Source organism: Cygnus atratus, chromosome 9, assembly GCF_013377495.2.
Source record: "Cygnus atratus isolate AKBS03 ecotype Queensland, Australia chromosome 9, CAtr_DNAZoo_HiC_assembly, whole genome shotgun sequence".
Classification (NCBI taxonomy): Eukaryota; Metazoa; Chordata; class Aves; order Anseriformes; family Anatidae; genus Cygnus; species Cygnus atratus.
Genome location: NC_066370.1, coordinates 22,223,863 through 22,238,015, shown reverse-complemented (window position 1 = coordinate 22,238,015; position 14,153 = coordinate 22,223,863). Strand labels below are relative to the sequence as shown.

At 44.0% G+C, this 14,153-nt stretch overlaps 1 protein-coding gene across 4 annotated transcripts in view; it reads right to left on the bottom strand.

Annotated features, from left to right (window-relative positions):
* Positions 1 to 14,153, bottom strand: part of MECOM (MDS1 and EVI1 complex locus) — a 38,207-nt gene that overhangs the window by 7,295 nt on the left and 16,759 nt on the right. For 2 of the 4 annotated variants that reach the window (XM_035557142.2, XM_035557143.2), the window contains exons 7-10: positions 12,386 to 12,412; positions 4,569 to 4,735; positions 3,256 to 3,333; positions 780 to 949 (exon numbers count right to left, since the gene is read on the bottom strand). In XM_035557142.2, coding sequence (XP_035413035.1) covers positions 780 to 949; positions 3,256 to 3,333; positions 4,569 to 4,735; positions 12,386 to 12,412 — 442 coding nt within the window. The remainder of the gene's footprint in view (positions 1 to 779; positions 950 to 3,255; positions 3,334 to 4,568; positions 4,736 to 12,385; positions 12,413 to 14,153) is intronic. The other 2 variants (XM_035557145.2, XM_035557141.2) reach the window with 1 other exon arrangement.

The window sequence follows — 14,153 nt, the reverse complement described above, 5'->3', positions numbered from 1 at the left end:
ATAACTGTGCCAGACCAATGGCTGAACTGAGCAAATGGAACTTAATTTTAGCTACCGATTATGTAGATTTCCATAAAATATGAACCAGCCATTGACATGATCACCCAGGTTCATTAGCACTGGGAGACCAGTGACAGACATCTTTGTGCACCTGGGAGAAGACAGCTCTGCGTTCAGCACACGTGCTTGGTATTACCACTGCAGCAAAAAGTAGACTGGAAGAACTGAAGAGTTTCTATTAAACCCTGCAAATACCTAAACCAGACCAATGATACTCAGTACCTCCCCCTGCCTTTGTTGCTGTTGTGAGGTGACCACTTTGCTCTCAGGTTTTTGAGGCACCATTACCTCCACTACAGCTAGGGCTTTTCAGCTCCTGACAGTGGGAATATTTTACAGAGTGGCAACAAAATCTTTTAGGGTACCCCTTGAGACTCTAAAGCTAGGACATTTATTGACAGCCAAGTGATTGGGATTAAACCAATTTTCCCAGTCTGTTCTCAAAATGCCCTGGTTGGCTTAATTAAAAAACAAAAGAAAAGACATCATCCAGTGGTATTAAGTTATACAAGGGTAGAGTTTACGCTGGGATTTTCAAAGCACTTTAAATGTCTGCAGAGCTTAGGCGCTTAAACATTTTCCAAAAATCTTCGGTGCTGAATAACTTGTGCCGATTGACACTCGGTGCTCAAAGTCAATATTGAAAGGGAACGTGAAGCCCCGGTATGTGAGCATGGGCTGTATGCAGTGTGCAATAGGAAGGGAAAAGGCATACATACCAGACATGTTGCCGTTCTCATGCTTTTTCAGATGTCTGTCAAGATTGGTTTGCTGACCAAAACACCTGTCACATAAGTGACACTTGAATGGCTTCTCTTTATTGTGGATGTTACGGACATGTCTCTGCAGGTTGGAAGATATGCTAAAAGACCTGTCACAGTATTTGCATCTAAAAAAAACAAAACAAAACAGGTGGGTAGAAAGCCATTTGTTAGTAGCTTAAAATGTAAGCTTTGCCCTAGGAGACATGAAGTACCTTCCAAGATCAGCCTCAGTACCCAAACTCAGTTCCTTGGTCCCTATTGTGGCAAGACCTTCCCTGAACTGAAGAAGTGTTTTGGCGGAGTAACTGGAGAGTCGTGCTCTTGGAATGGAGATGTCACTTCTGCAGTTGGCTTTTAGCTTTAATTCACATTAGTCTTTATCTCTTAAATACTACACTTAGGAATGAGCATAATATTTCAGAGTTAATGGCATCAAATTAGCTTGGGTAATTGATTCCCATGTTTTTAAAACTGTTGCACACAAAGTTGGGAAGTTTGAAAACAGTAGAGCAGTAACTCCATTGTTTCATGTGCTGCCAATACAATACAATTAAACACTTTTGGAAAAAAACATGAAACAGATCTCTTCTAATGCTCAAATAAGGTAAAAAGGGCCATTTCTTTTCCTATTCTAAATTATACTCTGTGATTAAATCTCTTCTTGAGGAATTAGCTTACTCGATTGCTAATCCCAGAGGAAATTTGGTTATCTTGCAAAAACCAGCAATAAACAATCCCAACCTTTAATACCGTGCCAATGTGAGTAGTTTAGTCTATCACTCTGGTACCAGAGGCATCAATTTTCATACTCTGCAGTGATTTGGAGTCCCTAAAGCCTTTGCTGTATTGCTCTTTAAGCCATTACTAAGTCATACTATAACTGTTCCAAATTCTCTTGCTGGCAACCAGCCAACAGGCTTCACCACTTTAGTTTTTCAATCTTTCACTTCTCCTGTGCGTCTCTGCGTGTCTTTTACGCTTGTCAATGATGTCAATTTTTTTAGTGCTGAAATCGCCCATTATGCTGCTAATTGTTCCTGGCTTTTATGTAGCAGACAAGTATTACATGCATCAAGACCTTTCTTCAATAAAATTAGATGTGAATCTCATTTCCCAAAGAGACTAGAGGCAAAAAAACATATTGTTTCCTCCCAAACAATGAGCTTAGTCTGCTCTTTACAGGTCATAAAATGCAGAAATTTGTGCGTTTGTTTTACTGGAACATGTGTTGGCTTCTTTCCAGTTGATTTAAATTAATCTTTCATTTTCAATAAGGTAAAGCTTCCATACACATTTCTGTGTGTAACTGTCCTGGATAAAATATCACATACATATCCTTATCAACAAGAGAGTACGCTCACATGGGTTTTGGTTAATCAGACCTCAAAAAGGATCCAGATTAGGCAGGAAACAAATAAATATAGTAATGTCTCTGCAACTGGGACCTTTCAGAAATCAGATGATTGACAAAACACCCAACTTCAGGCTGCAAATAACACCACAGAGCTCTTATATTAAAAAAAAAAAAAAAAAAAAAAGATTTTTGTAAGGGAAAATGTGACCATGAGCCTTACTGAAAATCACTTCATCCCTGCTCATTCAGAAATGCCAGCTATCCCACAAGGCAAAGGCAGGACTTGCGAATGGCGCCTGGGTGGCTGCTTAAGGCAAAAGAATTTCACAAGCTATGACCAAAACATTCCCCCATCTCTGCAGCTCGAACACTGAATCGCAGCATCATGTACAGCCACCCTTGTCTGGAGGAGCACAAAAAGCCTTGTTCAAAACAAAGGCAAATGTTCATGTTTGCCAATGTCACTGGAGCAGGACACTGAGACACAGCTCTATGTTCCCGTGAAGAATAGAAATTTTATGGTGAGTTTAAGTGGGAAAAGAGTTCTGCCAGTAAGGGCACCACATTTCAGCAAGACAAAAAAATCCACCCATCCTCTACTGACAGTGACCTGTGAGACCACAAGATTTCCTGTTTAGAAACCAAGATTTGCCTGTTTTCAGGTAAGAAACCAAAAAGCAACAGTGGGTTGAGAACAGATTTCCAAAGCTATTGCAGCAAAACGCACCCACTGGTATCAGTGGGGATTATCTAGGCAATTTTAAGAATCTCTCGAAAGGCTCAGACTTGCACACACATTACCACAAATGAGGGAGTGATGCTGGAGCTGTTGTAGCTCAGGCACCCACCTTGACAGGACAGCAACCACGTGGGAACTGCAGCGTGAGCTGCTTAGCCACGGGGACATGCACTTCGCAATGGCAATGGTGTCTCACCCCAAAATTCACTGAGGTCAGTGGCAAAACCATCGCTAAAGTCCGTGGGCCGTTCACAAGCAAGGCTGTTGAAGACGTGGACCTCTGCTTTATTCACCTGACCACACGCACGACCACCGACACGCGTAAGGGGCTGCTGTACCTGTAGGGCTGCTCTCCAGTGTGCGTCCTCAGGTGACGGGTTAGGTTTGCAGATCTCGGGAAAATCTTGCCACAGTATCTGCGATGAGAAAAGGCTCGATAAGGCAATGCAACCTCCACTGGCCTCGTTCCAGTTTCAGCTGCTAGAGGCATAGCCCAAATGGATTCACTAATATAGGGTACTATTGGCATTGCTTTGGGGTAAAGACGCTTTGATAAAAGCATGCAGCAAACAGAAGTGATTGAGACACACACGTACACATGGAAGAATGGAATTGGAATTGCTGGCACCGAGTGGCTTTTCTTGTGCATACACAAACAATACATGAAAATACACTAGTTTTAAAGATCACCCAAAATTTCTAAGCTCACTAAGTGCTTATCTGTCACATGCACATTTGGAATTAGGAGAATCTATTATTAAAGCCTTGTATTTCAGCCTCGATGTAAGCAAATTTCAAACCTTTCAACCAATTCTAAGTGTCAGCAAATGTGACATCATTCTATGCATTGAACAGGATCAGACCAGACAAGACTCAAAGACCTAATCCATCAAGGTATGTTTCTATAACAACATGTCTTGAAAGAAGGTGACATGTTTTCAAAAAGATCAGATAAACTGATATGCCAGCGTCAAACGCCTGCGCATTCTGGAGATGATATAGAGACCCAAACAATTCAATTTAAAAACCATTCTCCAAACTCTGCAACATGTCACAGGAGCAATAATGGCAGTATATATATATACACACATATATATGATACATATACACAATATATATACCTCGTGAGCCCTCCCCACTCATTTGAGTAGCACATTAATATTCAGGTTATAATTGGTCCAGTTCTATTAATCACATTCGGCCCATTTTTGCGTGAGGACAGAGCATGCACAGCTCTCAAGAGAACGAGGCTGGCGGTTGCTTCGCACGACAACTTTGAAGGTTGCATCCCTTTACTTGTAACATCCCATTTGTTTTTTTCACAACATGACGTGCAAGCCTTCAAAATAGCCGTGCAGCTAGTTCTGCTCCCTTTGGCAAAGCTCCCATTCATTTGGGCTGTATGTACACCCACAATCAATTGATTTTTTTTAGGTCTGTATACTTATGTCCTAATAAATCATACACTTTATCATCAATACCTTTGGATTATTAAAGGGAGGAAAACATGAGAAAAACGTGTCTGTAGTTTACAATCAAAAAACCCAGTAACGAATGCACACTTGTGAATATGAAAGGGAGGAGAACATTTGGAAAAGGAGCTGTTTATCTAAAAGCTTCCACCCCACTCATCGAGCTGCCGCGGGGCTACCTGCAGGTGTAGCGCTCCTTGCCCTTGCGCAGGAGGGTCTCGGGCAGGGCGCTGGGGGGGGCTCGGAAGTTGAACATGGACGGCACCGACTGGATCAGCTCGTTGGCCTCTGGCTTCAAGGCGCTAAAGCTCTCCAGCTTCTCGGCCATGTTCTCGATGGCTGACATCTGCAACAGAAGATGGCACAACACCCATCACGGTGAATACCGCTCTGGCTTTCTGCCTGCTTTGAAAAGCCTACAAAGCACACACGCTCCCAAGAAAAAAGCAAACAAAAAAAGCAAATGCAGAGCTGCAGTCACAAAAATTACCGGGCAAATTAGGCACCGTGGTGGCCAAGACCTTGTCCCTCTTGGAGTAACTCCTGTAACTGCTGGACTGGGTGCATTCCTCAGCAAGGCCAGCGCACAGCAGAACTCCTGTCCTAATCGCTAGAATGGAAAGCTGCTTCCATACAAGATCTAAATAAGCCAGTATTCATTGTTTCTTATTTCTTCTTATTTTCTTCTTACTTCTCAGCTTCTACATAAATACAGCTTGTGCAGTCATGTTCTTTGGGTCTATGAGTCTGTGCAAACCACCTATTGAAATTATCATCTGTTTTTGACCAAATCAATAGAAAATAAAGAGATCCCAACAATAACTGAATTCCTGATTTAGTTATTTTTTTAAATAAAGGACTTGCAGGGGACAAATACCACAGAGGACACCTTATAAACACTCTAGCTCAACCAAAGGCTGCAACACACCAGAGAGGCTCTATCAGCGTCCCAGCCACATCCAAGCATTCAGTAAACTCTTCTTACACATCAGAGTCAAATGCCATGAGATAAATCTGTGAGAAACGAAGCTTTGGTGGGCTTGGTGCTATGTGTTTGTTCACATTACCAGTTAGATACCTGTCTGGTTTTCCTACAACCTCTTTATATTTCTGCTCCACTCTCAGTTGTTTGTAAGCCCTACTCGCTTTGGGATGCCACCTCTTGGTGTAGCTGTCTTAAAGGGCTTTAATTTTCAGGGCCTGGGCATTAAATCATTCCTGGAGATTGGCTGCCTTTAAAGTGGAACTGACCGCAAAAAAACTGCTCCAAAACCACCAACATTGTCACTTGGAGAGCTCAAGATTGCTGCTGAGCCTCCTGACAGGTAAGAATAGCCACCTGCCTCCTCCTGTCACTATAAACGTGGAAAAAAATAAAATAAAAACTACACAGAAACCCAAGATCTGCACCTAAAGACCACCACAGCATGAGCCCTGCGAAATGCCTTGCTTGAACGAAGGAGGAAATGTCATTGAAGACAAGATGTCGAATGCTCCTTAGCCACGGCAGTGCTGGGTGCCACAGTACTTCCCAAGCACTCAGTAACCATCCAACTAACCCACGTCCCATCATCACTAACGATGGCCCCAGACAAGGGCAGAGCTGGAGCAGAACTCCTTCCTCCTCGCCCCGGGAAGTGGCTGGGCTGTCGGGGTGCTGGCACAGCGAGGAGAAGACTCCCCCTGCCCGAGCACACGGATTGCTGTCATAAACCTGCATTAACCAAGGGCCGGCTGGGGGAACACCTTTGCAGCCCATTCATCCATAAGAGACTGCTCTGAGTCTTATTTTTTTTAATTTTATTTTAATGGAAAGAATTGCATGTTTGTCTCCTGGAATGACTGCTCACGTGCTGCTTAGCTCTGGCTTTGTTGTTTTTTTTGTGTTTTTTTTTTTTTTTTCCCTTTAGCCTGTAGCCTGCCCTCTCATTTCATGCTCAGACTCCTAATGCCGAGTACAAATTGCAACGTACAGGGTACCACTGCCAATTTGCCAAACGTCTTTCATCAAACACGGTGAAAGAAAAAAAAAAAATCTCAGAGGGAAGTCAAGATACATTTACTTGTCAGGCAACAAATGGGAAAGCATTGCGAGGCAGTAGGGGCTGTAAGCTCTGGGGTTTGATTCATAATCACTCAGCTGCTAAAACATTCTCCACAGATGCAAGTGGACAGCACATTTGTCAATATGAAGGATTTTGACATGTACTGATCACAGGCGTGAGATATGTAATGATGATGCTGCTGGGAGAGGAGGTAATTCTATCTCGGCGGAGAGATGTCATTATCAACCCATACAACTCAACATTACCATATATTTATACGACTTCGTATTTTTCTGTAGGAAGAATTGATTCTTAAAGCTTTTATAATAGTCTTTCCCCTGCCTTTAATTCCTTCTAATTGTTCCCTGCAAGAAATCGTTTGTCAATTTTGCAATTGTGGAAAATAAATGGTTTGAATGAAAAATGACCTTTGGCCTTCGGGCTGATTAGCAGTGACAAGACAGTGCGTGGGTTATGATAGCACATATTTACGGTGAAGAATAATAAGGGCACTGAGAAGTATAACGAATGTTTTATTTATGTATATTTAATATTCAAGTCAGTTTCATTATCTAGTGATTTTCAATCATTTTTGGATCACCATTCCTCATGTACACGGCTCCCTACAGTAATATATTAAAGAAACTATTTTCCCCTTTACATTTAAAATGGCTTAGTCATGCTTTTTTTTTTTTATTGTTTTCAGGATTTTGCAGAGGAGAAATCGATACTGATTCTTCTCTAATGTCCACTGGTGTAGGTCAGCACTAACTCCATACTGCCTCCAGGATTACATCGGTCCCAAAATAGGTACGAAATCAGGATCTAATCTTAAAGCCCTCATTCAGAGGAAACACAAGCACTTCCAATGATTTTAAAGTATTACACGATTTCCAAAAATATATTTCTCACCGTCGGAATGACTATTGTGTCTTTTTAAGACTGATCCATGTAGTTACCTGGTATGATTTATATTTTTCAAGAAAGGCAACAAAGGGAAGTGCTTGGCCCGACGTCTTTGCAGATAAAAATCAGCGTCACCCCACTGCTGTCGGTGTAATTACAGCAGTTACTGGCTGCTGGGGGTACGGCTCACAATGCCGGGGCGTTTTCGTAAGAATAACGAGAGCAATAAATTCTTTTTTTTTAGAGAGGTCGCTACTTCACAGAAGCCAGCCCTGGTGAAGGTGGGGTGAAGACGAGAGGTGAGTTTGCTCCACGTCAGCCTTCCCAGCCCAGACTGTGCTCCACCGTGAAGGTCACCAGCTCCGTGCAGGAACCGATGCTCCTCCACAGAAAACTTTCTCCTGGTGCAACTGAGGCTAAAAGCTAAAATACCAGTGATGGAAAATGCTAAAAGCTAAAATACCAGTGATGGAAACGTTGCACAGAGGTTCGGAAGGCATCAACGATGCAGACATAGTTAATGGAGTGAACTGCACAGCACCGAAGGTCTGGGAGGAGGGACAGCTGCTGGCACTTGGCTCCACGCGGCCGGTGCTCAGGGCCTTCAGGATGCTCCCCCTGTAACCTCACTGCTGGTTCCCCGCTCCCCATCCTCTGCTCCTCTCCCCAGCGTGTTTGGGATGCCCTCAGTGCTGCACAGCACCCGGCACAGGATTTGCCATGGGGGTGATGTGCACCTGGGCAGCACAGGCTTGCTGCAGCCCACAAAAGCCCTGCCATCCCTGCCCCACAGCAAGGTCTCACAGGCTTCAAATTTAGGCCAACATCCGCTGCCATGGCCCCAGGGACGCACAGGCGGGCATCCAAGGAGCAGACCTTCTGCCTGGTGTCTTCTGTCAGGCACCAGCAATGAGAGGTGTGAGAGCTTTAACTGGAGGTTGCCTCTCGATTACTGCATTGAACAGGGGTGGCTTTGGCTCCAAGCTAAACCCTTTTTGAATCCGTTTATATTTTTGTCAAGAAGTTCACCAATTTAATTAGGTGCATATGAAAAGATGCTGGCTTTTGTTCCTTTTAAGCCTTTTGCCTGACAATTCAGCTGGGTGCCCCTCATTTTTTGTATTGTGAAAACTAATGAATAACCATTTCTCATTCAGGTTCTGCTCACCATTCACGGTTTTATAGAGCTCTGGCACAGCTCCCTCGGGCATTTCTTTTCCAAGCTGCAAAATCAAAACCTACTTAGGCTCTTTTTGTGTGGAAGCTGTTCCCTGTCTCTGATCATCACTGTTGCACTTTTCTGTGTCTTCGCTAACTCTACTATGTCCTTTTTGAGAGGGGCTTCAGCTGTATTCAAGATCCGAGAGCAATATAACATAATGATGCTTTCAATTCCTTTCTGCTAAGCACTCAGATGATATTTTCATAAAACTATTACTTCAAGATCCTTGTCCTGAATGATGCAAGTTAAGAGTTACACTTTCCCCTCAGCATTACGTGGTACTTATCGACACTGAGTTTTATTATTATTTTAATCCCTGGTGACTCAGCTTTCTGTGAAACCTCTGTAAAATCGTCACAGTCAGCTTTGGATTTAGCTGTTCTTAATAAACTGTTGGCTCTTTGTTCTTTGCCTGTTTACCCTCCATCCCGTGCTGTTTACAAACACATTTAATCATCCAGATCCCAGTGACACCTCTGGGTGAAGCTGGTGATAAACTTCAACTACTGCAAAAATTGCTAATGTAATTCTTATCCTTTTCCCCCCCGTTTTGTTTTATTTTTTTAATCCATTTTTTAATCCAGAAGGCTTTCCTATTCTGCCCAGCCTCTTTAGGGGCTCTGAGGGAGAACCCCTCTTTCAGCTGAAGCACAACCCAAGTAACCCCTACCGCTCCAAAGCACCGTTAAGGCAAGATTTGCCTCCGTAGGAGCTGTGCTCACCGTGGAGATGTTACTGTGGTGAGCAAGCCACCGAGCTCCCGGAGCACGCTGCTGCTATAGCATCGGTGCTGGGAGGTCAGGTGGGTGTCCGTGGCCACCCCATAACTCCAGGGATGGTCCCTGGGGACCACCAGGAATTAAAAGCTGTCGGGAGGGCTCTGCACCCCAGCAAGCACCCAAGTGCCGCGGCCGTCCCGCAGCGGGGCCCGGGGAGGAAGGCACCACTTGGCCCCGAGGATGGGATTAGTGTAATTGCCGTGTCCCCGGTGAAAGCCCTCCCGGGAGGCAGGGGAGCGAGAAGATCCTGTTCCGTATTTACACGAAGTTATTGCCTTACGGACAGGTCGCGTCTGCTCCCGATCTGAGATCGGTGAATGGCAGCGTCTTACAGAGAGCAGTAACTTTTGATTTACATCGACGCGTTGTTGATTCTATCTGCATCCAGATGTCTGGAAAAGGAAGCAGCTTTCCCCCACCTCCCTCCTGCTCCCCGAGAGGCTATTAACCTCCTACTGACGCAAACTAACATGTAGTCACAATTCCCCAGCCCGGGCTCAAAAATGCAGACATTACCATAATCGGCTAAAACAAGTATTTATAAACATTTCAACGGGCAAGATAGCATCAGCAGGGGCCTTGGATATTTGTCTTAAAATTTATTAACCAACAGAAGAGAAAGTGGCATAAATAAAGCAAGGTTTGTTGTTGCTGCTTTTTAAGAATAACCTGATGATATGAAATAATCTAGCAGACAATGTCATGAATTACGTGACCTCGCGTTTTAGAAGCTAGACTCCTTCGATGCTATTATCGTAAAAACAACCGACTTTATAGCTATAACTCATGGGAAAAGAAAGGTTCAAATGTTTGCCTGCTATTTTTACTGGTGTTATTTAGAGAAATCTTGAAAATCCAACTACTGAAGTTCAGGATTTCTTCCTGCCCAGTTCAAGTTATGCTGCTTTCTCTAAAAATTATGGCTTGTGAATTTGTTGTAATGTATTTGGCCAACCAGCCACAGAACTTGGCTGAGCTATATTCGTGTCCAAAGGACCTAGCACACGTGGCTGAATTTATGAAGCAGTAGCAAGAAACTCCAGCTGATTCCCAGCATAGATCCAGAAAAACTCGATTTGGGTTAATGCCATTGGTGGGGATTTAGCTAATCTAACAGAACGGATCACATCCTACAACCCGCCCAGCTTTGCTAATATAAACTTAACATTTCTTTTAGTGTATTTTAAAAATTATTTTAATTGTTTAAAATGATTCTCCATAAAGGTATTGCAAATAAAATTCTAATTTAATTAAAGAACCTCTTTATAGCAACCTTCTCTTGATGGGACCAGAAGGCTTTCCTGCCAAACAAACAATGTGAAAAAACCTTGAAATACGTGGCGCATGCACCCATGAATTGAGAATGAAAGGCACATGTGACATAGTCACATCTCCCAAGATGAAGATTCACCCCTGAATCTGCATCCTGCCCTAGGCACTTTATGCTTTACGTACTGATTGCTGCTGCTCAAGCACTAGCAGGGCCAGGGGATACTCACAAAAAAAGGATGACCAAAAGTTGAGGACCAAGCCAACGTCAACACCCCCAAACAGAGCCTCTTTTCTGAGAGGCAAGGGTGCACAGGCCAAATGACAAATCCTACCACAGACCCTGGATATCACTACGCTGAATTCACTCTGCTGCAAAGAAGCTGTTGGGCACCACCTCTTGTGCTCTCCAAGCCCAGCATCCAACCCTGCGTCCTAGCTGCTTATCGTCTGAGGCTTGCTTAGGATTCATGAAAAATACCTGCAGCCTTCCCTTTGGTTGTTTTATTGGGGCAGAGGCTTTCACTGGGGCACTAAGTCCAAGGTCAGTGCAACAGGTTTTGGGTACACACCCTCCTACGGACCCAGACACCTCGCTCTGATCAAGCTCAGTCAGGGCCCGGGGGTGCTCACAGGAGCCTTTTGGAGCCTGCTGACCTCCTTCCACGTCAGGATCCTATCAGCCATCATTTTACAGATAGAAAATGGGGCTTTAAAGCCATGTGCACACAAAGCAAAGCTCCATGGCTGCTCGTGGACCGCAGGCACGTGGAGGAGAGCCGGGACAGCCCCCTTCGTGGGCTCCCCATGCCGGGATGCACGCGGGAAGGAGCACATTGCCACCTCAGCTCGTGTTTTATGAAATCCTGGCTTCACCTTGTGCAATTAGTCCACGTCTCACCGCGAGTGATGAGCGAGCGTGAGTCAATCCCAGAGCCGCAGCCGCCCGGCCCCAGCTCTCCCCTCCGAGACCCGAAGCTGCGAGGTTGGGAAAAATCTGGGACAAGTATTTATGGGTTCGCCGTGCAGCGAGGGCCAGCAATGGGAGAGCACAACACGGTGTTATTTCACTTGCATCTGCAAAAGCAGTTGCTGTGGCTCTTTTTATTTTTTTCAAGAGCGATTTAGACATATTAAAAATAACGTTTTTTAAAAATAGAAGAGCATGCTCAAGTTTATCCCACAGATACAGAAAGCACAACTCCTGTTCACATAAGGGGGACTCCATGTAACTGCACATACAGGACAAATTTGACACAAGCACTGCAAATAAATGGGTGTTTTATTTGGGCTTTAAGTACCGCAATGAGCAATTAAGCTCAAAACTTCAAAGCTCTTAAAGTGACTAACTCCCACTGAAGCCAATATGAGACAGAAACGTGAAGCCCTCCGAGGCTCTATATTTTAATGTCTAGAATGCAAATTAAATATTTATAACTATTGCTATCTAACAAGATTTCAGCCTGAAAATTTTCACTGCAATCTCTGAAGGAAACGCCTTGGAACAATTTCAGTTAAATATAAACAAAGACTTCATTTTGAAACCCTTACTTAGGTAAAGCTCCCATTGCCTTCACCAAATAAAAACTGCAGGATTAGAGAAGTGAAAATAAAGCCAATTGGACATAACAGATATTTATCTGCTACAGCTACAACACACTGTAGGGAAGAGTGGCATGCTCGGTAATTGTGTGGTAAGCTATCTTTCATATTATATTTTTCTTATGCAATTTATTTCACAATGATTAAATCAAAAATATAAGCAATGAACTTACCCAAATTCTTTGATCAGGCAATTGGAACTGGGAGCAAAATTGAAACAAAAACAACACATTATTCCTGCATTGGAACCCTCATTGCAATCAAACTACTAATTAAGATTTTATTTAAAGATACTAATTAAGACATTATCCTGAATGATTTGTTGCATCAGGGCATTCTTTCCCTAAAAACACCTGTAACAGCAAATTACTGTGAAATACAATTACGTGACCTAATCTTTCGCAGCTTTTGGCCACTGGCACTGGGAGGAGTTTTGCAGGGACTGCAGAGTTTATGCCTTTAATCTCTAGTCCAAAACCTATTTTAGAGATCTGTCTGTTAGTGGTCCTATTAGCAAGTTAAAAAAAATTAAGCTCTTGTTTAATCAAATGACAAGTTTCAGAAATAAATTCACCTACAGAAATACAAATTTGTAGGACGCAAACAATGAAAAATATTTTGCTCCTGTTTTACAGAGACAGAGCCTGCCAGCAGAAAATGAAAACTTGCGGTGCAGTCCACACCTGTGCTTTTACAGGGGTGAACGGGACTATAAAACAACAACACTTTTCTGCGAGCCGTTCCCCAGTCCTCTATAAACGCCGCACCAAACTCTGCCTTTGCAAACAGGAGACTCTCTTCTATTAATGTCAGCAAGAAAGCAAATTTGGACATTTACTTTTTTGACAGGACACATGATGGTGGTTTCCTTTTCTTTTACAGTGAATTACGAGTGCATGTCACACTGATGGCCCATCTCACAAGTTACACGCTTTAACCTAGCAGACAGGTAAGTGACAAAACGAAAGCCAGTCTTTACCCCGGAATTTGTTTCTATTGCAAATGAGCAATGTGGAGGGATGGGCAAAAAGGCAGAAAGTGGCTGGAAACACGGCAGGAAAACCCTGCAGCCACCTGCAGCAGCACAAGCCCCCGGCAGGCATCCCCCTGCCCCGCGGTGCTGCTGGCAGGGCACAGCCCCGGCACCATGGGGAGAGGACTCTGCCCCCGGCCAGCCCCAGCGGCACGGAGGTGGCATCTGGCATGGTGACGGTGCTGGGACTTTCCCCAGGCACCAACGAGAGGTCTAACCAGCACCGGAGGGGGCAGATCCTGCCCGTTAACAGCAGAACGCCCCTTGTTTCCATTTCACCTGAACGCCCACGTCACCCTCTCCCAGCACCCTAGAGATCTTCCTCCAGGTTTCCCCCTGCCATGCAACCCACTCACACAAAGCTTCATAGAGAAGTATCCGGCTCCTTCCCATCCCAAACAACCTCCTAATGGTGCAGTTTTATACACAGAGCCTCCTTCCACACCTGCTGATGGCATCAGAGCAACCCGTGCTGAAGCCTGCAGTCCCTTCAACTCTCTTTGACTAAACAACAGAGATTTACACCTTCTGAAAACCCAGCACAATGCTATTATTCCTTCCACTGATACAGCACCTTAAATAGCCTCATTTGAATAATTTACCATTAATTTACAGCCCTTTATTTGTTCAAACAGGATCACTCACTTGATGAACCAGCCCAGTTTTACACCAGGGGAGACAAAGAGGATTCAGCTCCCATTTGTGCATCGGTGTATTAATACTGTCTGCTACAGAATGGGAATTTCTACTTGGCACTTTGCAACTCTGGCAAATAAGGTAACTCAGCAAGAGGTGCTGAGCTGCTATTAAATCTTGTACATAAATTCTCAACAATTTTAATACTTCATAGACCCTTCACTTCCTACAGGCATTGGAACTGGAAAGAGCTGTGCTTCTGCACTCTCCAC